At 40.2% G+C, this 27,141-nt stretch overlaps 1 protein-coding gene, 1 long non-coding RNA gene and 1 pseudogene across 10 annotated transcripts in view; 2 read left to right on the plus strand and 1 right to left on the minus strand.

Annotated features, from left to right (window-relative positions):
- The window catches only part of LOC148130107 (uncharacterized), a 75,545-nt gene that overhangs the window by 3,401 nt on the left and 45,003 nt on the right, over window positions 1–27,141 (plus strand). For 5 of the 9 annotated variants that reach the window (XR_015750258.1, XR_015750259.1, XM_087969297.1 and 2 more), the window contains exons 1-2: window positions 24,218–24,538; window positions 26,001–26,090. Coding sequence is in view for 7 of the 9 variants with exons in the window: in XM_087969297.1 (XP_087825423.1) it covers window positions 24,290–24,538; window positions 26,001–26,090 (339 nt within the window). In the remaining 2 variants the exon portion in view is untranslated. Of the gene's footprint in view, window positions 1–24,198; window positions 24,539–26,000; window positions 26,091–27,141 lie in introns of those variants that run through there. The other 4 variants (XM_087969296.1, XM_087969298.1, XM_087969299.1 and 1 more) reach the window with 3 other exon arrangements.
- Window positions 6,712–7,918, minus strand: LOC148130108 (E3 SUMO-protein ligase KIAA1586 pseudogene; annotated as a pseudogene).
- LOC148130109 (uncharacterized) lies at window positions 17,609–21,868 on the plus strand. Its single transcript, XR_015750256.1, has 2 exons — window positions 17,609–17,732; window positions 21,686–21,868. It is a non-coding gene; the product is annotated as an uncharacterized LOC148130109 (long non-coding RNA).

Consider the following 27,141-nt stretch of genomic DNA (forward strand, 5'->3'; position numbering starts at 1 on the left):
CTTTATGCATCATAGGACTGACTCTCTGTGATCAGCAGCTTGTCCATATTCGTGGAGAAGAAAATGCTGCAAACTGCTGGGAGAACCTCAGGAAGATTTATGTTCGGGACAGTGTAGGAGCACATATAAATCTTACACGGAAGCTTTTCGAACGCATCTTCAGAGGAATGGAGATATGTTAGTTCATTTAAACTGTATGAAGAGCATTTTTCAAGAATTGCAAGAAAAAGAGCTTATATTTAATGAACTGCAACAAGTCTACATAATATTATCTTCATTAGATCAAAGCTATGATGACTATGTGACTTCGTTGGAAGTATTGCCAAAGAAAGCCTCTCATTAACCGACATAACAGGCAGGCTACTAGAAGAAGCCAGAAGAAGGCGTGGCGTGACGAGCTGAGAGAAGATAAGAAAGAAGAGAAATTATCTTCAAAGCTTGAAAGAAACCAGCAAAGCAAAGTAAAGCACCTGGAAGAAGAGAATTTATCTTGACGGCATACACAATTAAAAAGTGTTTTAATTGTGGAGGCAGAAGACATTTGGCAAGATTCTGCAAAAGAGAAAAAGCCAGAATGTAAAAAAGCCAAAGAAAGCATTTGAACTAGCCACGTTTAGCAACTCTGATGTGAAGAATAATTTATGGGTGGTTGACAGTGGCGCATCCCACTGCATCACAAGAGATAAGACTAAATTTATAAAAATGTCTACAAGTTCTCAACATATATCACTTGCAAATGGCTGGAACCTGAAAGCGAAAGGTCAAGGTTTTGCACGTTGTCCGTACATAAACCAGGATATAAAAATGTTGTATGTACCGCAACTAAAGTTTAATTTGCTTTCAGTAAGGGTATTAGATAAATTAGGTTATGTAATTACTTTTAAAGATAATAATTGCATAATTGAAAAAGATAACAAAAGGGTAACTGCAGCTTTAAATGGAACATTATATATCTTAGATAATAGTAAGAAAGGGGAGGCTCAAACTGTATTTAATAATATAAAGCCTCATGAAGAATGTATCCATTTATTGCATAGGCGTTTGGGGCATGTAAATTTTAAAATGCTAAAACGTACAGTTGAGTTATCTGAAGGAATAAGGTTAAAACCTTGTGATAAATATTTGCGTTGTAATGTTTGCTGTGAAGATAAGAGCAAGGTATTGCCTGCAAATAGGTTAAATGGTTTCAAAACAAAAGAACCTTTAGAAGTAGTATTTGCAGACATAATAGGTCCAAAGAAACCCAGTATGGGGGTGCTAGATATATACTGAGCATTATGGACCATTATTCTAGATATGGGTTTTGCTATTTAATGAAAAGCAAAACTGAAACATATCAACATTTTTCAATTGGCTTAGGTTTGCTGAAAGAAAGTCTAAACGTCAACTGATAACCCTGGTGACAGATAATGGTACGAATTTATTAATAACAAATTCCAGAACAGACTTAAGATAGCTGGAATAGAGCATAAAAGTCTGCTCCATACAGGCCAGAACATAACGCTTTTATTGAAAGAAGAGGCCAAACACTACAGGCAATGGTTAGAACAATGTTAAATGATTCTGGGTTACCTGATTCTTTGTGGGGGAGGCTACAATGTGTGCTAATAACATATTGAACAACGTTGTTAATACAACAACAGGTGAAATACCATTCACCAGATGGCATGGCAGGAAACCTGACCTAAGTTACCTGCACACATTTGGTGCACCAGCATGGGTGCATATTCCTGCAAAACTCAGAAAAAAAGGGCAACATAGAGCTAAAAGATTTTTCTTCGTTGGTTATCAGGCAAACCATAGGGCATATAGATTTTGGGAGAAAGGCACATCTAAAGTGTTATGTAGTGCTAGTGCCCAATTTCTAGAACATGAAGGATGGGAGAAATTAGAACAGGATGCCAATAAAGATGTAATTATTGAATCCTATAGAAATCCCATTAGTTATCCCTGTAACTTTAAAAATAAAGTAAAGAGAAAAATACAGGATGAGATAGTGCCCATAAAGGAAGAAACAGATTCAATAGCTGAACAGGATGAGGAAGATGAACAGGTAGTAGTTCAACAAAGTCCTCCTGTAAGCCCTGTAATTCCCAGAAGAACTACACGTGTATCTAGACCGCCTGATAGGTACCAGGCTAACACAGTGTGCCAGATTAATGAAGTTCCTAATTCTGTAGAAGAAATTAAAAAGTATCCTAATAAGGAAAAAGAAAGATGGTATGCAGCAATGAATAAGGAACTGAATTCATTAAGTGATATGAAGGTGTATGAAAATGCCAAATTACCTGCAGGAAAGAAATCCATTGGCTGCAAATGGATATTTAAGGTAAAAACAGATAAAGATGGTAATTTAATCCACTAAGGCAAGGTTAGTAGCCCAAGGTTTTAGGCAGAATGCAAATGACTACGATGAGGTGTTTGCACCTAGTCTTAAGGCAGCAACCTTGAGAGCAGCTTTAGTGTGGGCAGCTAGTAAAAACTATATAGTTAAATAAGGATAATAATGATTGTTGGTTGTTAAAGAAAAGCCTCTATGGTCTTAAAACAATCAGGCTATGAATGGAACCAGTATATTGTAAAGGAACTAGACAATATAGGATTTAAAGCTAGTTTAGCCGATCCATGTCTGTTTAAGAGGGAGACAAATGGGAAAGTATCATTATTATTACTATTCACAGATGACATTGCTTTGATAACTGAAACTAATGATGAAGCAAATAAAATAATAGCATCATTAGGAAAGAGAATAAAGATCAAGCAATTAGGGGAGATAAAGAAGTATCTCGGTTTGAATATAAAGAAAACAAGGAAAGGTTTTAAGATATCTCAGGAAGATAAGATAAGCAAATTGCTAAAAGATTACAAGATGGAGCTTTGTAAGCCAGCTAAGACTCCAATGAGTCAGGAGTTTAGCAACACTGATGTACAAAGCCCTGAGTTTGATAAGGTGATTTATCAATCTTTAATTGGTAGTTTGAGTTATATTAGTAATTGGTCTAGACCAGATATATCGTACTGCGTGAATCAGTTGGCTAGATTCAATTCTGCACCATGTGAAAGACACTGGATTGCAGCTAAGAGGATATTAAGATATCTTAAAAGACAATGAATTATTCATTGTATTTAGAACCAAAGGGTGATTTAATTTTGAGTGCTTATGCAGATGCTAGCTTTGCATCAGAAAGAGACACTAGAAAGTCGACTTCAGGAACAGCCATAATGCTGGGTAAGACATTAATAGGCTGGAAGTCAATAAGACAACAGCATATAAGTTTGTCTACTATGGAGGCAGAATTCTCCTGTTTATCATTGTTATGTACAGAATTAATAATGTATAAACAAATGTTAATTGATATAGGTATAACTGTAGATTATCCTATAATTATACATGAAGATAATCAGGCAGCAATTCAAATGGCCACAAATATTGGAGTAAAAACAAGGAGCAAGCATACAGATCTAAGATACCTAAACGTGAGACAATCTGTAAGAAGTAAGATGATTCAGCTAGAGTACTGTATGTCGGAGGACAATTTAGCTGATAATTTTACTAAAGCCCAAGGTGCCAGTAAGCACCAGGAGAGTTGTGAAAAAATATGGGATTAGATTGTAAAGATATTATATATTTATTTCACCCAAAAGGGAGTATGTTAGGTATAACATTGATACCAAATATGGTTTGGGTGAATAAATATATAAAACTTAGATATCATGGTTTAAGTGCTTATCACTTTAAGCACAATGCAGCAGGCAATTAGCCGATTAAGGGTGCGGTTAGAAGTTACAATATAAGGAAGCATTAGAAGCTGGAAAGCTTACTGTCTGTAACTGTAACTGTGTGCTGCTGCGAGTAACTGTGTGTTACTGTGACTAACTGTGATTACTGACTGTGAGTGCCTGTGACTGAACTGTTTTTGTTTGCTACTGTTTGCTGAATATCCAGCGTTTGTTTCTCTGGAGAGTGAAACCGGAGGAGGAGAAGATATCTTTATCGGCTGATAAAGATATTGCAAGGACTCTTAACTTGGACTATACTAGTGAGTCTTACTGGATGGAAATACTGTGAATGACTTAATGGACTGAATGACAATTCTTAAACTCTAACTGGATTAAAAACTATTTAAACTACAAACAGTGTTTGTGTTCAGTGTGTGTATACTCTGGGGCCTTTCCGCTCTCCTTTGGTTGCCTGGCTTGACTACTGCTGCAATATTCTTCTAGGGGTTAATTCTCAATCCCTAACACCGGGCCACCATACATAGCTTCTTGCTAGAGTCTTCATGTGGGCCATCCCTGAATGGCCCTCGTGCAAACTATTCAGTATTTTAGGTCTCAAGTGGCTGGGAACTACAACCCTGCATCCCCATAACAGACAACCTTACTGGGTGGATAACTCATTTTGCTTGGCTCTGAAAGGCCGGAATTGGGCATGAACAAAACCTTCTGGCCACCCTTTTCTCACCCAGTCTAATACCTGTAAAAAATATGGTCGTTAGATGAGGCTTTTGCAATGTCCGTGGCTGTGATAGGTAATTGCTGGTTGTCGATTAACAGTACTGCTGTGGAAGGCACGGGATCAACAGACGCTTAAGGCATCTGCATGGCCAAGGTGCTTCCCCGCCTTGTACAATAAGGTGTAGGAATAGGCAATGAGGAATAATGTCCAGTGGGTCATCCTTGGTGACAAAACAGGGGGACTCTCACCATCTCTTGATAGGATGACAAGGAGTGGTTTGTGAACGGCGCCTATCCCATAAGGAGAAGCATTGCAGCATAGCACTAATGGCAATGGAAACCCCAGGGATGCCCTGAAGCAAGCACTCCATAAGGCCTTGGAATATGCCAAAAGCCACAGAGATCCCAAATTACAAAGGCTTACATTTAAACACACCCTGTGTGAGCATTCTCATTCTCAGCTGGATCAGAGGTGACGGCTCAGGTTGTCCCAATTTCTGGTTCCCTCGCTCTTCTACGTTGGCGACCTGGTCCATCCCTCACATTGAGGTTCTCCAGGGCTTCCTTCACAAGGTGATTTACGCACCGTTTCAGTTGTTCACCCGCCGGTGGCCCCTCGACCCATTGTTCCTGATCTGATAGGGTCTCCAGCTCCAATCTCCACACAGGTCCATGGCCACCCTGAGCAATGGCCACTCCCTTGGCTCCTCCATCCCTGCTGTCTCTCTCTGATATGGTGCTACCCTTGGTGCTCCAGCCTCGGGCTCTGCAAGTTTCCAAAAGTCCCGGTGTGCAGCCCGTTCCTGCATTCCAAGCGCCCAGGCTGAGCTGCAGCTGTCCCTCTCTCACCAGCACCATCTCCACCAGCGGCGGGAACCGTGGAAGTGTTTCAGCTGTTTCTCGGGTGGGGGAGCCACCTCCATAACTTCCACAGTTCCCGCCGTACTGTTGGAGACGACACTGGTGCGTGTGTGTGGGGGAGAAATTAATTCACCCCCGAAAAGACGACCTAGCCGTTTTTTCGGGGCTCAAAAAAAAAAAAGGCCTGGCCTTATTTTGTGAGAAACACGGTACTTAAATAAGAATAAATAAGTACACAAAACAATGAAAGAGGTACACACAAGTACTTACATAAGAACGATAACAGTGCTGTCTGCTATGTGTCTTCAATGTCAGAGACCACTTTGGCCTAATGAATGATCTGCAGAAAGAAGATATTTTCCTAAGTTTTTAATTTGGTGCACTCACTACTTAAATAAGAATAAAACAAGCACACACAAACAATAAAGGACACAAGTCCTTACGTAAAAGTGTTATTTGAGATGTTTCCTCAGTGTTCTTTCATTGGCGCTCTCCTCGCTCGCACTTTCCTTAGTTTTCACCCTCGGGTCATTGGCTGTGTGATGGTGTGCTTGTAACCATTTTTTGACAGTAGGAAGAGGGTCCTCTTTTAGAGGTAGGCCAATCACACTAATGGTCATCAGATTGGTTATGTTAGAAACAGTTAGGCAACTTCTCTGTTCTGAACATATGAGGTTTATTTTTGAGAAACCCCTTTCCGCTTCTGCTGAACTTACAGCAATTGTTCTGCAATATCTTTAGCTTTTTTAATACTGTCAGGAATTGCATAGTTATTTGAATCTTTTAAAACATTTTCTATGAAATCTTTATAATCATTGCTATTAATTTCATAATTAAAGATTTCATTAAAGGTAAACAATTGTCCTTCAGCTTCTGGCCATGGAACTACGACTTCTTCAATATTCCAGTAATCTGGCTCCAAAAAATGCAGAAATCATAATTTATTTGTGGTGTCTTACAATTGGCTACCTGTTTATAAATGTTGACAATCCATTAGTTTTTTTCTTCAAGTTTATTATGATGCTTTCCAAAAGTCTTTCCTGAGGAAGTCCAACAAATCGATGATTTTGTACAAATGTTATATTTTTGAAGGTTTCTGAAGTAATTAATCCATCAACCTTGTTTTCATAGGGATCCTTTCTCTGTCTGAGCACTTCAAATGCTTAAATTGATCTCAGCACAAGTTTTTCGGCCTTTATGATGTCGGTATTTCTTCCTTGCAGCGCATTTGACAGAAGAGATATTTCATTGAGAATATCAATCATCAATGCCAAATCATTTTAAAAATATATGTTTTGAAGATGGACAGCCATACCGGAGTATTTTTCATTTGCATGAAAGTACTGATGTAGCACTGGATAAGCATGCCACACAGCTAGGGTTATCCTTAAACTACAGGCAGCCCATCTTGGTCCCAAAACTTTTATCAATTTTTACAATTTCAATTCCAAGTTGTTTGGATATTTCAAACAGTTCATTCTGGCTCTTACAGGGTTTATGGAAAATACTATGTATCTTGTCAATAAATATTTTGAAATGATTCAGTTGCTTAATGTCCTTTATGGAGTTATATAAAACAAGTTGGAGGTGATGGATTAAGCAGTGCCATATTATAATGTTAGGGAAGTCTTTTGCTATTCTTGTGCTCACTCCAGATTTTCTTCCAAGCATAACACTGGCGCCATCGGAGCAAAATGCTATTAAATTTTTTTGCAGATAGTCTGTAGTAAACCATTATGTTAAACTTTCCAAAACTGAAGAACATATTGTCTCTGCGTCTTGTTTTTCCAATTCAATAAGCTGAACAAAAATTGTTGGTGGGTTATCTGAATCCTCAACTTTTACAAAAACTATCACAAGTGGTTTGCATGATAGCGTTGAGGCTTCGTCAATAATTAAACATATTTTCAGGTTCTGTTTAATAATGCTAGTAAACATTTTGGTTTTAATTTCTTTTGCAATGAAATCAACCATTTTCACTGCAGTTGACCATGAATGCAATCCTACTCCCATAACAGTTTGCAATTCTACCTGTCCTTCTATGTCTGAAAATGGTTTACATCTTTGTGCCAGACTGTAAACAGTCAAAAATACTCCAGAAGTAGATAAATATTTGTCAGACATCTTACCTACTGATTTCATTATAGCATCCTTCTCCCCTTGTTTTAAGTTATCATTGCAAATGGCGTGAGCTTTGGATGTAAAATGTTCTTTCATTTTTTTCCTCAGAGAAGCTTGCTGAACTTCTTTAGTTTTCCCTGCCACCTCAATCTTGAAATGTTTCCACTCCTTGGACACATTGAACACCTTTCTCTAATGCAAAATCATGTTTTGCGCAGTACTTACAACCTAATTTTTTCTTTGAAATTTCCAGTTCCTCATACTTCTCTTGAAAACTTCTATATTGCTGCAATGTCCAGCAGTCTGGAAGATCAGGAAGACTTTCAGTTTCAGAGATTGACTTGCTGCTTTATCCACGTTCAATTGGTGGCAGTGGTGCTTGTGACCCTGATGGTTGTGGATCTGTTGTGTCTGATTCTGATTGTTCCATTCTTGGTTTCTTGCCAAATAAAGTGGTCAAACTATGTTGTCTTTTCATCCGTGCCTATCAGCTACTACTGCAAAAGACATAAAAACAATATTGTGCTTTGATTGGACTCGATTGTGGCTGTAAGCTGAGGACTAAGGTAACAGAAGGGATCTCTTTTTTCACCCAACAATGCTTAGTAATTGCTATCTCTTTATGTTATGTCTCACCTTTACAAAGGAGGTGAGAAGTCCAAATTCCAGTTGAATTCAAACAAGCAAGCAAATCCAGTAATTATAGAGTTAATTCCTTGAGCCGATAAAGTTCTTGGTAGTCTCACACATGCTGTCTGCCAAGTCCGACAAGAAAGCAGGAATATAAATCACACAAGCTATCACCACACAGAATAATCCGGAGCTCCTCTGAATAAGTCACACGTTGTCCCGTACGAAACTCTCAGAGCGAACACACCCACTTTTATTCCCTGTGGGGTGTGTCAGTCCCTCAGCTCAGTCTCTGATTCATCCCTTCCTCCTGCGTTGCAGCTCACACTTTTGCCTGCGACGCTGCCTCACATCAAGCCAGCATTCCTCTGCTTGATTCTCAGTCAAGAGACTCTGATATGCTCTCCTCCTTTTCCTGATTAGCCTCAGGTTTTCCCTCTCAGTTATCTGCCGACACCTGAGGCACAATCAGGGAGGAAGGCATTGCCGAAGAGGAAGGTCCTGGGGATTTCCAAATCCTCCTCTTCTCCATTGTCCGAGTCTTCGTCCTCTAACAATGCAGGCTCAAACCTCAGAGCCACAACATCTTTATATATTTCATATAATAACAGTATTCAATATTCTATTTAATTAAGTTAACTTACAATCAGCAATAACCAAAAGTACTGAGCAAAAATTTCTAACTGTAAGATTACAAAAGAAGCATATGTTTTTCCTTTTCTATATTGGTATTAACACTGACTCAAATATGTACTTAAGTTTTTTTCCCCTAACACTTTAATCGTATTAAATTAATTTGCATACTCTAAATCAATTTCAGTCAATTATAAGTTATTAATATCACCGATATTTTTATACTTAACTCAGTTCACCTCCACTCTAACCTCTTTTAAATATATAAACAGTATACAAACATATTATAACATTATAACAGTGTACAAAACATATTTGTTTTAAGATTATCTTATTTTTCAGCTTAATTTCACATTCTCTATTACTTTTAAACACTTTAAACACTTTATCTGACATCTGTAGCCACAAGCCATTACGTAGTGTAGCGCATTGTTACTGTTTCTTCTTTCTTACTTTCTCTAAATCAGCCTTTTTTGGCTTATTCCTCTCCAAAATGTCCCAGTCCTTTCATTCACTCCCATCCAGTCTAACCAATCCTTGCACCTTCACTTGCCTTCTTCACTTTCAATTCTCTTCTCTCCTGCTACTCTTTCTCCCCAATCCTTTGAATTCCACAAAAATGCTGTTGAAAGGCTTGGAAAATGCCTCTTCTGAGGATTCGATTTTCCTGCTGGGAGAGCTCCGGTGCAAGGATACAGACAACTGCTTGAAAGCTGGATCTTTTTATTTTTCAGGGAGGCGAGAGATAACAAGAAGTCTACATTCCTGGGGCTAGCTAGCTTTGTATGATAAGCCCCTGATTTTTATACTTTTTTTTTCTCCTTTTGTGTGTGAGTGCTTGTGTTTGTATTTCTTCATGTTTTAAATCCTGTCAGGGGTTGTCTTCATTTCCGCCGGAGGGTAAACTCCGTGGGATGGTTTGATTGAGTTATCAGTTTCGTCCTAATGTTTTCTTATATTTGTTTTGTGGCAATCTCCTGTCTGTCTCCTTTGCAATATATTTTGTGTCTTTTGTCTGTTTGTTTTGCTGATTTGGCATGTCTTGTATTTGTAAGGGTTTTCTTTTCTTTCCTTAGTTTTCTTAATTATTTGGGCTTTTGTCTAAGGAGCTTCTTTAATACCTTTTATTTGATTCCTTTTCCTATGCAAGTTTGTTTTATGGCTGGCTTGATGTTCCCTTTGGGCTTTTCCTGCTTGGGTGACACCACTGTCCTCGTGAAGTTTCCTTTCCACAATGCTTAGTCACTTAGTCACTCTCTCCAACAGTTCAACAATTCAAAACAGCTCCTTTCCTCATTTCTCTCGTTTCCGTCTCTCCAAGTTCGATTCTCCCACTTCTCTCTCTATCCAACTTTTTTGCTTCCCTCTTCACTTCAGTTCACTTTCACTTACGCTTGTTTGCCACTTTCACTCTCACAATCCACTTCTTCTGGCCATGTTCTGCTCTGCTTTTACGATGTTGCTCACTCCACCAATTCGTTGCTGTCGTTTAAGGCTGTCTCCTTTCTCCGTCTCTCTCGTCTGCCAGCTAATCTCTGGGCTTCACCTCTCCTTCACCCTGTCATCTCTCCTACAGCTCTTGGGATTGCTGCACCTGTCCGATGCCACTCACTGCTTATCTTCTTCCAGATCTAGCAGCTGTCACAGCCTCTAGTCAGCCATGTTAGAATAACTGACACTTTCGTGCTGGATTCTGGAAGGTTTCACTTCATTGCAACAGGTGGTCACTTTCCACCGCACTGCCCCTCTGGGCTTCCCCTCTTTGCTGCGTGTCCCTCCGAGACCTGCGATCCCCCTGGGGGGGCTCCTAGCATGAGAGATCAGGTTCAGGGAATGGAGCGCGTTCTCTTCCTCCCAGCCAGTTGTGACGTCACTGCCGGAAGTCAACAATTGAAAAAAATTAAGTGTGCTTCTTCCTAGCATACTGAATAGCAGTCAAGAAAAAAATATATATGGGGTATTCAAATATATTTCATTAACACAACATTTGTACATGTTCATAGTCCTGAGAAATGTTAGTAAAAATGTTAATGATGTAACCATCTTCTGTTTGGAGGTCTCCAACTCTCCAAATCTGCATTAAGTTAAGATTTCAAGTCAGAGAATTTGGAATGACTATTTCTAGGCTTCTAGCAGAAATAAGTCTCACTGTGCAGTTATGGTTGCAGCTCTAAGCATCGAAAACTTGTTATCCAGTTGCAGTTTTACTATGGTGCTGCCAGGAGTGCCAGCCAACTTTCTGAAACTAGATGGAGTCCTAGTTGATCAGATGTGAATCATCACAATGTGAGTGACATTAAACCATAAATCTGTTTCTATCCATGAAAATAAATCCCATTCAGATTATTCTTAATACTTAATTTAGAAACTGTTTCTCCCAAAGTCCCACTGAAATGTTAAACATCATGTTTCATATTGGAAAACAAAAGACTCATTTAATTCTGAACTAAAATACATATCAGAAGCAAACAGCTTTCTTTATGCTTATCATATATTTAAATATAAAAATGCTCTACTTATTATATACTAGGCCAAATTATTATTATTATGATGATGTTTCTTTGTTCTTATAAACTTCTTAGATATTAGTCTGAGGCATCACTACTGCATACACTCTGGTCATATATTTGGATTAGCAGATAAGGAATAAAAACCTCATTAAAATACAGCAAATAAGGACAAATATATATAAAGAAACTCATCATAAAAAGAGAGCACTATCTTTCTGGCTTCTCTGGACATTTTGGCAAATCATTCCAATTGAGTTTTTTTTTTTTTTAAATCTCTCACTGTAAGATAAATATTATAATTGGAACAGGTAAATTTATCTGTCACAGCAATGTGCAAAAAATAAATAAATCCCTATTCAGGATTTGGATAAATAATATTTTTAACACTGTTTTCTAAAATTCTAGAACAGCCTTTTAAGGAAATTTATCAGAATAACTTTGATACTTTGCTACAAAAGACAGCTCATTCTAGTTCAAAATAAAGAATTCCATGAGGTTGAGATAATTGAGCCACTGATATGGAATCAAAGCTCAGATGGCTCTTTAAAATAACTCATTGAATAAAGCAGCAACTCCTTAATTCTATTTTTCTTATTAAGGAGTTGCTGCTTCAGTCAATGAATTATTTTAAATTCATTTCACAACTCATATGTTACTGAACTCATGAAATAATCTATCAGGACTTCCACAAAGGCTCATCCAGGGGTGGGATTCTGTTAGGTATAACATTGATACCAAATATGGTTTGGGTGAATAAATATATAAAACTTAGATATCATGGTTTAAGTGCTTATCACTTTAAGCACAATGCAGCAGGCAATTAGCCGATTAAGGGTGCGGTTAGAAGTTACAATATAAGGAAGCATTAGAAGCTGGAAAGCTTACTGGCTGACTGTAACTGTGTGCTGCTGCGACTAACTGTGTGCTGCTGCGACTAACTGTGATTACTGACTGTGAGTGCCTGTGACTGAACTGTTATTGTTTGCTACTGTTTGCTGAATATCCAGCGTTTGTTTCTCTGGAGAGTGAAACCGGAGAAGGAGAAGATATCTTTATCGGCTGATAAAGATATTGCAAGGACTCTTAACTTGGACTATACTAGTGAGTCTTACTGGATGGAAATACTGTGAATGACTTAATGGACTGAATGACAATGTTTAAACTCTAACTGGATTAAAAACTATTTAAACTACAAACAGTGTTTGTGTTCAGTGTGTGCATACTCTGGGGCCCTTCCTGGCTTGACTACTGCTGCAATACTCTTCTAGGGGTTAATCTCAAAACCCTAACATTGGTTATGGGCCCAGCAGCATAGTCTAACTAACCAGGATATAGCAGAGAGAGTTGGTGTGAGTTGCACATTACTGTAAAAACAAACTGTTTTAATTAGTTTAAAATAGTCAAAATATCTGAAGAGCAATGGCACAAGTAAATTTGTCACAACTGTCCATGATATCCAGGCTGGATGGAACAAACTATGTTTCATGGTCAATGAAATGTAGTTTACTTCTACGCAGAGAAGGTTTGTGGGACATTATAGCAAACCCACCAGATGTGAGTAGCTGGGATCCTGCTAATGATGATGATAAAGAAAAGTTACAAGACTTTAAACTGAAGAATGAGCAGGCTTTATGCATCATAGGACTGACTCTCTGTGATCAGCAGCTTGTCCATATTCGTGGAGAAGAAAATGCTGCAAACTGCTGGGAGAACCTCAGGAAGATTTATGTTCGGGACAGTGTAGGAGCACATATAAATCTTACACGGAAGCTTTTTCGAACGCATCTTCAGAGGAATGGAGATATGTTAGTTCATTTAAACTGTATGAAGAGCATTTTTCAAGAATTGCAAGAAAAAGAGCTTATATTTAATGAACTGCAACAAGTCTACATAATATTATCTTCATTAGATCAAAGCTATGATGACTATGTGACTTCGTTAGAGGTATTGCCAAAAGAAAGCCTCTCATTAACCGAGATTACAGGCAGGCTACTAGAAGAAGCCAGAAGAAGGCGTGAGCGTGACGAGCTGAGAGAAGATAAGAAAGAAGAGAAATTATCTTCAAAGCTTGAAAGAAACCAGCAAAGCAAAGTAAAGCACCCGAAGAAGAGAATTTATCTTCGACGGCATACACAATTAAAAAGTGTTTTAATTGTGGAAGCAGAGGACATTTGGCAAGATTCTGCAAAAAGAGAAAAAGCCAGAATGTAAAAAAGCCAAAGAAAGCATTTGAACTAGCCACGTTTAGCAACTCTGATGTGAAGAATAATTTATGGGTGGTTGACAGTGGCGCATCCCACTGCATCACAAGAGATAAGACAAAATTTATAAAAATGTCTACAAGTTCTCAACATATATCTCTTGCTAACGGCTGGAACCTGAAAGCGAAAGGTCAAGGTTTTGCACGTTGTCCGTACATAAACCAGGATATAAAAATGTTGTATGTACCGCAACTAAAGTTTAATTTGCTTTCAGTAAGGGTATTAGATAAATTAGGTTATGTAATTACTTTTAAGGATAATAATTGCATAATTGAAAAAGATAACAAAAGGGTAACTGCAGCTTTAAATGGAACATTATATGTCTTAGATAATAGTAAGAAAGGGGAGGCACAAACTGTATTTAATAATATAAAGCCTCATGATGAATGTATCCATTTATTGCATAGGCGTTTTGGGGCATGTAAATTTTAAAATGCTAAAACGTACAGTTGAGTTATCTGAAGGAATAAGGTTAAAACCTTGTGATAAATATTTGCGTTGTAATGTTTGCTGTGAAGATAAGAGCAAAGTATTGCCTGCAAATAGGCTAAATGGTTTCAAAACAAAAGAACCTTTAGAAGTAGTATTTGCAGACATAATAGGTCCAAAGAAACCCAGTATGGGGGTGCTAGATATATACTGAGCATTATGGACCATTATTCTAGATATGGGTTTTGCTATTTAATGAAAAACAAAACTGAAACATATCAACATTTTTTCAATTGGCTTAGGTTTGCTGAAAGAAAGTCTAAACGCCAACTGATAACCCTGGTGACAGATAATGGCACGGAATTTATTAATAACAAATTCCAGAACAGACTTAAGGTAGCTGGAATAGAGCATAAGAAGTCTGCTCCATACAGGCCAGAACATAATGCTTTTATTGAAAGAAGAGGCCAAACACTACAGGCAATGGTTAGAACAATGTTAAATGATTCTGGGTTACCTGATTCTTTGTGGGGGGAGGCTACAATGTGTGCTAATAACATATTGAACAACGTTGTTAATACAACAACAGGTGAAATACCATTTACCAGATGGCATGGCAGGAAACCTGATCTAAGTTATCTGCACACATTTGGTGCACCAGCATGGGTGCATATTCCTGCACAAATCAGAAAAAAAGGGCAACATAGAGCTAAAAGATTTTTCTTCGTTGGTTATCAGGCAAACCATAGGGCATATAGATTTTGGGAGAAAGGCACATCTAAAGTGTTATGTAGTGCTAGTGCCCAATTTCTAGAACATGAAGGATGGGAGAAATTAGAACAGGATGCCAATAAAGATGTAATTATTGAATCCTATAGAAATCCCATTAGTTATCCCTGTAACTTTAAAAATAAAGTAAAGAGACAAATACAGGATGAAATAGTGCCCATAAAGGAAGAAACAGATTCAATAGCTGAACAGGATGAGGAAGATGAACAGGTAGTAGTTCAAGAAAGTCCTCCTGTAAGCCCTGTAATTCCCAGAAGAACTACACGTATATCTAGACCGCCTGATAGGTACCAGGCTAACACAGTGTGCCAGATTAATCAAGTTCCTAATTCTGTTGAAGAAATTAAAAAGTATCCTAATAAGGAAAAAGAAAGATGGTATGCAGCAATGAATAAGGAACTGAATTCATTAAGTGATATGAAGGTGTATGAAAATGCCAAATTACCTGTAGGAAAGAAATCCATTGGCTGCAAATGGATATTTAAGGTAAAAATAGATAAAGATGGTAATTTAATCCATAAGGCAAGGTTAGTAGCCCAAGGTTTTAGGCAGAATGCTAATGACTATGATGAGGTGTTTGCACCTAGTCTTAAGGCAGCAACCTTGAGGGCAGCTTTAGTGTGGGCAGCTAGTAAAAACTATATAGTTAACCATTTAGATGTGGAAACTGCTTACTTGCACGCCCCATTAAAACATACTATTTATATGAAAAACCTGTTGGTATTAAAAGTGAAAATAAGGATAATAATGATTGTTGGTTGTTAAAGAAAAGCTCTATGGTCTTAAACAATCAGGCTATGAATGGAACCAGTATATTGTAAAGGAACTAGACAATATAGGATTTAAAGCTGGTTTAGCCGATCCATGTCTGTTTAAGAGGGAGACAAATGGGAAAGTATCATTATTATTACTATTCACAGATGACATTGCATTGATAACTGAAACTAATGATGAAGCAAATAAAATAATAGCATCATTAGGAAAAAGAATAAAGATCAAGCAATTAGGGAGATAAAGAAGTATCTCGGTTTGAATATAAAGAAAACACGGAAAGGTTTTAAGATATCTCAGGAAGATAAGATAATCAAATTACTAAAAGATTACCAGATGGAGCTTTGTAAGCCGGCTAAGACTCCAATGAGTCAGGAGTTTAGCAACACTGATGAACAAAGCCCGGAGTTTGATAAGGTGATTTATCAATCTTTAATTGGTAGTTTGAGTTATATTAGTAATTGGTCTAGACCAGATATTTCGTACTGCGTGAATCAGTTGGCTAGATTCAATTCTGCACCTGTGAAAGACACTGGATTGCAGCTAAGAGGATATTAAGATATCTTAAAAAGACAATGAATTATTCATTGTATTTAGAACCAAAGGGTGATTTAATTTTGAGTGCTTATGCAGATGCTAGCTTTGCATCAGAAAGAGACACTAGAAAGTCGACTTCAGGAACAGCCATAATGCTGGGTAAGACATTAATAGGCTGGAAGTCAATAAGACAACAGCATATAAGTTTGTCTACTATGGAGGCAGAATTCTCCTGTTTATCATTGTTATGTACAGAGTTAATAATGTATAAACAAATGTTAATTGATATAGGTATAACTGTAGATTATCCTATAATTATACATGAAGATAATTAGGCAGCAATTCAAATGGCCACAAATATTGGAGTAAAAACAAGGAGCAAGCATACAGATCTAAGATACCTAAACGTGAGACAATCTGTAAGAAGTAAGATGATTCAGCTAGAGTACTGTATGTCGGAGGACAATTTAGCTGATAATTTTACTAAAGCCCAAGGTGCCAGTAAGCACCAGGAGTGTTGTGAAAAATATGGGATAAGATTGTAAAGGTATTATATATTTATTTCACCCAAAAGGGGAGTATGTTAGGTATAACATTGATACCAAATATGGTTTGGGTGAATAAATATATAAAACTTAGATATCATGGTTTAAGTGCTTATCACTTTAAGCACAATGCAGCAGGCAATTAGCCGATTAAGGGTGCGGTTAGAAGTTACAATATAAGGAAGCATTAGAAGCTGGAAAGCTTACTGGCTGACTGTAACTGTGTGCTGCTGCGACTAACTGTGTGCTGCTGCGACTAACTGTGATTACTGACTGTGAGTGCCTGTGACTGAACTGTTATTGTTTGCTACTGTTTGCTGAATATCCAGCGTTTGTTTCTCTGGAGAGTGAAACCGGAGAAGGAGAAGATATCTTTATCGGCTGATAAAGATATTGCAAGGACTCTTAACTTGGACTATACTAGTGAGTCTTACTGGATGGAAATACTGTGAATGACTTAATGGACTGAATGACAATGTTTAAACTCTAACTGGATTAAAAACTATTTAAACTACAAACAGTGTTTGTGTTCAGTGTGTGCATACTCTGGGGCCCTTCCTGGCTTGACTACTGCTGCAATACTCTTCTAGGGGTTAATCTCCAAAACCCTAACAGATTCTACCGGTTTGGACCAGTTCTATAGAACCGGTTGTTATGATTCTGGGCAGTTCAGAGAACCGGAAAATCGTGTCCCTGTCTGGCACTACCCCTCCCCCCACCCCTCCTCTTCCTGCCCAGTCAGTCCTTATTGCACATGCACAACAACTACTCAAACTACTCAAACACTTTATCCAAAGCTGAGCGGAATTACAGCCAGCTAGATAAGGAAGCACTGGCTGCAGTAACAGGCATTAAGCATTTTCACGAATATCTTTATAGGAGACAAATTTGAACTAGTCACAGACCACAAACCACTCCGCGGCATCATAGCAGGAAACAAACCAACACCAAACATATTGTCTCCTAGAATGACAAGATGGACTGTTTTCTTAGCTGCATATAACTATCGCCTTATACATCGACCGGGCAAGACCATAACTCATGCAGAAGCACTCAGCCGTTGCCCCCTTCTGGAACCTATTGAAGACCCAGCTCCAGCCACATCCATACTCCTCATTGAAGACATCACCACCGGCCCTATCACAGCATCAGAGATAGCCAAACACTCAGCCAAAGATAAAACTCTGGTGCGCATTTTAAACTGAGTTTTGAGGGGATGGCCAGAAGAAGCGCTGGAAGGTGACTTTAAACCATTTAAAATTTGGCAAAATGAACTGTCTGTCATTAAAGGGTGTTTGTTGTGGGGAGATAGAGTTGTGATACCTGAGAAGCTGAGAGAACAAGTCTTAAGAATGTTGCAAGAGGGCCACCCAAGGATAGTAAGAATGAAAGCACTAGCCAGAAGTTATACCTGGTGGCTGGGAATGGATAAGGAAATTGAAAAATGGGTTGCAATTTGTACGCCTTGTCAGGAATCTAGACCCGCACCCCCTTCAGCACCCACCCTAGAATGGAAATCACCAACAGCACCTTGGTCTAGAATACAAATAGACCTGGCAGGGCCAATGCAGGGGCAAACATTTCTAATAACCGTTGATGCATATTCAAAGTGGGTGGAAGTAATGATCATGAAAACCACCACAGCAGGTGCTGTGATTAAGGTGTTGAGGAAATTGTTTGCCACACATGGGTTACCAGATGTTGTGGTATCGGATAAAGGGCCCCAATTCACAGCAAACAATTTTGAATGTTTCCTAGCTGAACAGGAAATCTGCCACGCATTATCAGCACCTGGACACGCCCAGAATAATGGGCAGGCAGAGAGAGCTGTAAGGTCCACGAAAGAAACCTTAGCAAAAATGGGACCAGGGGATTGGCAAATGAAAATAGACAAATTCTTAACGATACAACATATCACACCTTCGGCCGCCACATACAGAAGTCCAGCAGAACTTTTAATGGGGCGGAAGTTAAGATCAGAGCTGGATAGATTACACCCACACTACAATCCAATCACACCCACAGATCTGACAAGCAAATGCAGATATTTGAACATAGGTCAATCGGTCTATGCTCACAACTATGCAGGGGGCCCCCCATGGGCCCCTGCACAAGTAGTGCAAGTCACAGGCCCCCCATCTTATAGAGTAGAACTAGAAGATGGGAAAATATGGAGCAGACACATAGACCAACTCCAGGGATGACTGGACCGGAATCAGAACGACCAGAAAACCTCAGAGACAGAAACACAACATAGAGAGGTAAGACCAACCCTAACAACTACAAATACTGAAAACACAAGCCTCCCCACTCTAGGGCGGGACTCAAACTCGAGTACACCGCAGGATAACTTAGCTGAAGGGGGGGAAATCCAGCAAAGAAACTCAGAGCCCTCTGTTCTGTCAGAGCCAGGCCCGCCCCTGAAAAACCCTGAGGCAACTCAAAGAGCTGGCTCTGGAGTGACAACAGACCCAACTAGTCAGGTAGCCACCGCGGGTGAGGTTGAACTGTGAAGGTCCAGTCGCACACACAGGAGTCCTGCCTACTTACGTGATTATGTCTGTGAGTGAGAGCTGATCGGATGAATACGTCTTCCAGGAGGGGAGGGGTGTTAGATATTCGATGGGGAAAAGTCAGTGATGTCAGACTTCCCCCATTGGTTCATTTTCCAGGCGGGAAAATGAACAGCCGTCAGTGGCTGAAATTGTGGACAGCAGCCTGTAAAAAGAACAGCAGGCACACCGGGCGGCAGTCTTTGTTCAGAGCCAAATAAAGAAATCCTTTCCTTCTATCATTGTCCTGACTCTTCAATCTAGGCCATATCTAACACCCCTCTGGTCGGAGCAAGAAGCTTTTGCAAAAAACAAAAATAGTTTGGCAAAAAAAAAAAAAAAGCCAGCCACCCAGCGAGCTGCCAGGCTCTGGACAAAATGCAGATTATTTTGTTATTCAAACGGTTTGTGCTCTGGTTCCTCCCCAATGAGCGGCAAAGGTGTGGGGCAGTGCAGGGCAAGGACTTCAAGGGAGGTGGAGGAGGAGGCGGTCTGTTGCTGGTCATGGCTGGTGTGCGAGAGAGCAGGGCCGGGAGAGGCACACACCACGACTGTCTCTTGGGGCAAGGTGAGGGGCGAGCAGGGAGGTGTGGCTGCCGGATGAGCATTGGGGGCCTGGGGAGCTGCAAGTGTTTGTTGCTAAGGGCAGAGTGTTTTGGGTGTGAAATGTGGGCATCTGAGTGAGTGGCGCCGGCACCCTGAAAGGGAGGGCGGGAACTCCCGGGGCTGCTTCCTGTAGCCCCGCAGCCCGCTGCCCACCGGAGCACCTCCACAAGGTTTCTTCGTTCTCCCGCTGCCCGCTGCTCTGGAACTCACCTAATCAGTTCATTCCAGACCAGGTTTGTGTGTATTACAAGAGAGAGAGTGGTGTGTGTGTGTGTTTGTGTATGTATGAGAGAGAGAGAGAGAGACAGAGGTGGGGGGAGAGAGAGAGAGAGACAGAGACAGAGGTGAGGGGGGGAGAGAGAGACAGAGAAAGAGAGAAAGAAAAAGAAAGAAACAAAGAAAAAGAAATAGGAAGAAAGAAAGAGAAATAGGAAGGGAGAGAGAAAACTCTGTACTATTATTTTTAATTGTTCCATTATTTATCATATATTAATATTTTACACTGTCCCGACGCCTAGAGTGATTTTACTGTCTTTCTTTTGCCCAGGTATTTTTCAGGGTTTACAATACATGCTTTCAATGTCTATAGTCAGAGCATAAATACATGTGTGTTTAACAGAGTTTAAAGGGACTTTGGAGGTCTTCTAGTCCAACCCCCTGCTCAGGCGGGAAAACTGAGGATGCCAAACTCTGACTAGAGGTCCTGGGAAAGGTGTCAGAATAACAATAACACTTAGAAAACACCTTTGGGGAGGGGGAATCCTATAGCATTTCAGTCTTTTCTTAAAAACTTCCAGTGATTGAGCACCCAGAACTTCTGGTGGCAAGCAGTTCCACTGGTTAATTGTTCTCACTGTCAGGAAGTTTCTCCTTAGTTTTAGGTTGCTTCTCTGTTTGTTCAGTTTCCATCCATTGCTTCTTGTTTGCCTTCTGGTGCTTTGGAAAATACATTGCCCCCAGTGGTGGGATTCAAATTTTTTTTACTACCAGTTCTGTGGGCGTGGCTTGGTGGGCATGGCTTGGTGGGCATGGCAGGGGAAGGATACTGTGAAGTCTCCATTCCCACCCCATTCCAGGGGAAGGATACTGTAAAATCCCCATTCCTTCCCCACCCCGCTAACCTGATTTCCAGCTCCGTTCTCCTGTGCAGGCAACAAAAGGAGACTCAGCCAATCAGCTGGGACTCAAGAGGCAGAAAATAGATAGGGGTGGGACCAGTCAGAGGTGGTATTCTGAACTACTCAAAATTTCCGCTACTGGTTCTCCAGAACTGGTCAGAACCTGCTGAATACCACCTCTGATTGCCCTCCCTTCTTTCTGGCAGCCCCTTAAAAGCCTGTTGCCAGCCACACTCTTGGGCGCTATAGATACATTGAGGCTGGGTGTGACAAGGAATGGCTGGGAGGGGAGGGGCCGGGGAAGGCACCTTTTGACGTGACTGACATTGAGTTGGCCACAACCACACAGTCACATGACCAAGCCACGCCCACAGTCACATGACCACCAAGCATGCCCACCCAGTCACATGACCACAAAGCCACCCCACCCAGTCATATCACCACAAAGCCACACCCACCAAATAAGCCACGCCCACAGAACTGGTAGTAAAAAAAATTGAATCCTACCACTGAGACATATCCTTTAATTTAAAAAAAAACATTTGTTTTAGAACTCAATTGTGTTGGTTCACATTACAGTGGATCACTGCTTCTTCCACAATGCTACAATTCTAAGAGATGGAGGGAAATCAAAGCAGACTTTTTTCTCTCTCTGATCTAAAGTAAATACTGTTAAACTGACTTCTCTCTAAAAAAAGGTACAGGTTTGCGTTTGTAACATATATGATGTTGAAGCTCTGAATAAAACTCGTAAGAACAAAGTGAAATCATAATGTTGCTGCTTCTGTAATTCTCTACACTGACTCACCTTTTCCACTTCCATAAGGTTATGTTAACTGAAAGAACAAATTGTTTCTGTTGCAGGAATGTCATTTGGCTTTCTTTAAGATGCTTAAACACATGACAGCTGACATATGCTATGCCAGTTTGCTCTGAATGTCTTGAACAGAGAAAGAGAAGAGAAAGATGTCCCAGAGGAGATTAGTAAGAGGTCAGTAATGGATCTGAATATTGAAATGTTGCTTCTATCATTAAATCAGCAATGTACTTCTAGTATGTACCTAATAGTGTACCTAATGCTCCTATCAATTATGCAGCTATTTCAAATCACTCTTTGTAATGTATAAGGTTGCTTCTACATTGCTAGAATAACAGATCAGACTTCTCTTAAAGACTTGCTTTATTCAAAACATCACAAATAACATAAAAATGTACACAATATTTTCTGATAAAGATGCCCTCCATTCAAATATTCCAACCCAAATGGATTGTTGTCTATCTACTTGCTGCTCTTTCACGCTCTATAAATCATGTCTGCTTATGCTACAGTTTCTGACAATTATTGAAAGAGCTGCTAGAAATAGCTTACCTTCCAGTTAGTAAATAAAACAGAAGTTTCACACTATAAATGAAACATACTGATGTTTCCAAACATCATAATATGGCACTGCTTAAACCATTGTCTCCAACTTATTTTAGATGATTCTATTAAGGAAATAAAGCAAATAAATCATTTAAAAATATTTATTAATAAGATATATGCTATTTTTCATCAATACAATGAGAACCAAATTGCATTTGAATATCCGAACTTGAAATTGAAATTATAAAGGTTGGTAGAATTTTTGGACCAAGATGGGCTGCCTGTAGTTTAAAGTCAACTCTAACCATGTGGTGTGCTTATCCAGTGCTACCTCACTATTTTCATTCAAATAAAAAATACTTAGGTGTGGCTGCCCATCTTGAAAATATATATTTTATGACTGGTTTGGCATTGATGATTGATGTTCTAAATGAAATATCTCTTCTTTCTAATGCACTGCAAGCAAAAAATGTAGACATCATAAAGGGTGATGTCAAGTTGGCCACGCCCACCCAGTCACATGACCACCTAGCCACACCTACCCAGTCTCATGACCACCAAGCCACGCCCACAGAGCCAGTTGTTAAAAAATTTGAATCCCACCACTGTAAATGAGAGGGATCTTGGAGTCTTCGTGGACAACCAATTAAATATGAGCCAACAGTATGTGGCAGCAACCAAAAAAGCCAATGCAATCCTAGATTGCATTAACAAAGGGATACAATCAAGATCTAGTAAGGTACTAATAATACAACTCTATAAAATTTTAGTAAGACCACACCTAGAGTACTGCATCCAGTTTTGGTCACCACACCATAAAAAAAAAATGTTGAGACTCTAGAAAAAGTGCAGAGAATTGCAACTAGGATGATTAGCGGACTGGAGACTAACAGTTACAGGAACTGGACATGGCTAGTGTAGTGAAGAGAGGACCAGAGGAGACATGACAGCAGTGTTCCAATATTTGAGGGGCTGCCACAGAGAGGAGGGGGGTCAAGCTATTTTCCAAAGCACCTGACAAGGAATAATGGATAGAATCTGAATGAGAGATTCAACCAGGAAATAAAAGAGAAATTTTCTGACAGTGAGAGCAGTCAACAAATGGAACAACTTGCCTGCAGAAGTTGTGGGAGCTTCCTCACTGAAAGCTTTCAAGAAGAGATTGGACCGTCATCTGTAAGAAATGGTGTAGGTTCTCCTGCTTGGGTGGTGGTGGTGGTGGTGGGGTTGGACCAGATGACCTACAAGGTCCCTTCCAACTGTGTGGTGTGTGGTGACCAAAACTGGATGCAGTACTCTAGGTGTGGTCTTACTAAAATTTTATAGAGTGGTATTATTAGTACCTTAACTAGATCTTGATTGTATCCCTTTGTTAATGCAATTTAGGATTGCATTGGCTTTTTTGGCTGCTGCCACATACTGTTGGCTCATATTTAATTGGTTGTCCACGAAGACTCCAAGATCCCTCTCATTTACAGTGGCGGGATTCAAATTTTTTAACACCTGGTCAGCACAGTTTCCAAATCTCCCATCAGCGCTCTTGAAAGGGAATCTTGAAACCGGGCGAGGACTAAACTGGTCCATCCCTTTGTTTCTCCGCTCCATCATGCAAGCAATTCGGTGGCGGGTCTCCAAGTTCGGTTCTGAATACCTGGGGGGGGGAGCAAAGAACTCCGATCAAAGGAACACAAAAATCCAGGTATGTACGTGGCTACTTTCTACCCTCGCTTCCCGTTTCAGCGAGCCCAGAGCTTAACTGAAAAGCTACTCCAGCGGGCGCGCAGCATCGGATGAGTTTCGACGGGTGAAAAAAACGGAGCTCCGAAATCAAAGCGGAGAGACTCGGAGGGGGAAGCGCGGTCGGGATTTCTGCCTAGGGTCGCCGTTATGGCCCTTTTATGAATTATGGACTTCAACTCCCAGAATTCCTGAGCAAGCATGGCTTGCTCAGGAATTCTGGGAGTTGAAGTCCATAATTCATAAAAGGGCCATAGTTGCCCACCCCTTGCCGTAGCAGGACCGCGGGGGCGGTGGGCCCTTGGTTCTTCCGCTACCATGGCAATTCCCGAGGGAATCCCTCAGCAGGGACAGGATGAACACCGCGGATGGCGGCTCCGCAGAGCGTCACCTCGCGCCGTCTGGTTGGGTCGGACCAGAAGGACGCGCGGCTACCCCCTTCCCTGGCCAGCAGCCGTAGCGGGCAGAGCTCCTTCGCTAGTTCCCCACCGCCATCCAGAGAAGTCCATTCCACCATCCCCTCCACGTTCATGACCGCGGTCGCACAGATTCAAGCGCGGTCGCAGCCGCTCTTGCGAGTCGCTATAGCCAGCGAGCGAGCTAAGCTCTGGCCTAAGGTAACGGGGCGCCCTATCTGGGCTCCCGGAACGGCCCAGGCGACGAGCAAATTCTTGGATTTGCGCCCTGGACGTGAATTGCACTATGGTGCAATGGTGATGGTGCTTGATGCCTGCAGAGCTGCCTTTGTTGCCAATTCCAAAACCGCAGACTAGCCTGGCCTTTGGCGGGGCGTTTTGGAAAGTTAACGATTCAAAACACGTTTTTTGGGAAAACTGCTTCTGCGGAAAGTAACTTCAAACGAGCGAATTAAGCGAGGCGCTGGCTTTTACTTCAAAAAAGTAAAAGCTTTTTGTTTTGTTTTTTTTTGTGTGTTTTTTTTCTCCACTATCCAGAGCAGAAGTTTCTTATGCTTGTGCTTTCAATGGTTTTGTGACCTTTAGAGTTCAAAGATGAAGTTTCGTTTTCCTCAGATGTCACGTATCTCCTGGTGGAGAACCTGTGCACCATACAGAGAGATATAAAGCCTTGAGGAAGAGTAGAAGTGGAAACCGTGATTTCATGCAATTAGCCACTCTGTTTCTTTTCTGTTTGCCAGATAAATTAGCCAGGACTTGCTTGAAAATGCTAGTATGCAAAATACATGGAATTTTGAGTTACTTTTATTTCATAATTCTTCCCTTTGTGTCATTGGCATTGGCATTTCTTTTTAGTTTCTGCCTCTTTGGGTTTTTTTTTCTTCCTTAAATAAACTATTGATTGTATAGTGAATATTTGGCTATATTCTGCTTACCATGCTAAACTAAAGTCTCTATTGGGTTGATATGATATGCTATGCAAAACATATTATGACTTCACATACTATGGCTTGATACACACAGCATTCCAAGAGTGGTGGACTTGGTTCTACGATTAGCAAATTATAAGGTTTATGAGATCACAGAAAACATGTATTTGCAGAAAGCGAGAGAGGGGCAGGGACTGATTTGTCTGCTGTTTTGTTTTTCTTGGGTTGTAGTAAAAAAAAAATCTACTTGTCAGATTGTGAAGGACTTGGGAATGGAAGAGGGGACTGTGTGAACTGTTAAGAGGCGACTTTTACTTAGTCCCAAAGAGTGAGAAAGAAAATCAGAATAGCCCTGTTTGATCTAGCATGGGATAGAGAGAAACTTGGCAGGTTTTTAAGTTTGTTGCTGGCCCTCTGAGGTAGCCATTACAGCAATTCCAGGTATGGTTTTTTTTAATTGCAGGATAGAATAACAAAAATCTTGACACAACTAACTGTTCCAGTTTGTATTTATGCCTTACCTTACACCGAACAGAATCAAGTTGAGCTTAGTTTGAGTTTCTTTCTCACACTTTCCTCTTTCTGAGGATTGAGTAATCTTTTCTGAATCCCTGCTTTTAATAGTTCCTTTATTCCTTACCCGTTCCCAAGGCCCAGGACTACATTCCTTCGCACATACAGAGATTCTTAAATTTGGTCTCCGTTCTCATATTTCTTTAAAAAATTGTTTTCAGGCAATAGAATATTATAGAAGACTGCTAAGCTGCTTGAGTCAAAGGAATTTTCCTGTACAATATGTTCCTGGTCCTACCTGTAAATTGTTGGTAATTTAAATCTGAAAAATTTATGTATAGAATATTAACTTGAAATCCTTGCTGATTTAGTTCTGAAGTGTGGGTGGAAGCAGTCTACCTTTAGACACTAAATTTAGACACTAAACTTAGACTCAATACAAGCTCACTATTTTTTCTTTTAACTCCTTGTACAGGTAATCCTCAACTTACAACAGTTCATTTAGTTACAACAGGATTGAAAAAAGTTACTTATGACCATTTTTCACACTTATGATTGTTGCAGCATCCCAATGGTCATGTGATCAAAATTCAGATGCTTGGGGATTTCCGGTTTGCAAGGCTTCGGCGGCGGCAGGAATCCGTGATCGTGCGCGGTCCCTGCTGCGCTCGTCGCCGAAGTGCCTCCAATCCATTCAGATCTGGAGGATATGGTTGCCCCATAGAGGCAGCCAAAGAGAGAGGAGATCCGGATAGGGGCTTGGGGGTATCGCAAACCCCCTCCTCAGCTGGCAAAACTCCTTTTCCCTAGGCGGTGGAGCGGCGGTCAGTAATGGCTGCACAAAGAAGCCTGCAGCCGGGTAAGATTGTGCAGGAGGAAGTTGGAGAAAGTGAAAAGTTTTTGGCTGAACCGGGATAGCAAGGAACCTTGAAATACCCTGGAAATGTAATCATTTGAATGATACATTGTTTCCCAAGGAGACTGTGAAAGCGGCGGAGGAAGATTCAAAAGGGAAAGTTATTTTTTCTCACTCTCCCTCCCCATGGAAATAGCTGATGGAAATTGGAAAAATCTGCTTGGGCACAGAAGGTAACTAAACCTGAAATCTAAAGCCAACGGGATAAAAGATTTCTGAATATTGGAACTTTGCTATAAGTGGGAGGGAAGAGGTAAAGAACTTTTGTTTAAAGATTGTATTGAAGGAGACTGGAGTTTATAAGATCAGAAATAAGTGGCAATTAGACTTCTAAAAATTTACTTTGGAACTGTGTAACTGAATTCTACCCCAAGAAGAAAAAATATAAAAAGAAGAAAGTGCTAAATGAAACAATTTGTTCTGATTTGGATTGTTTTGTGACTTTG

Source organism: Notechis scutatus, chromosome 6 (assembly GCF_049901735.1).
Source record: "Notechis scutatus isolate UNSWTSFEM ecotype Mainland chromosome 6, rNotScu1.2, whole genome shotgun sequence".
NCBI lineage: Eukaryota > Metazoa > Chordata > Lepidosauria > Squamata > Elapidae > Notechis > Notechis scutatus.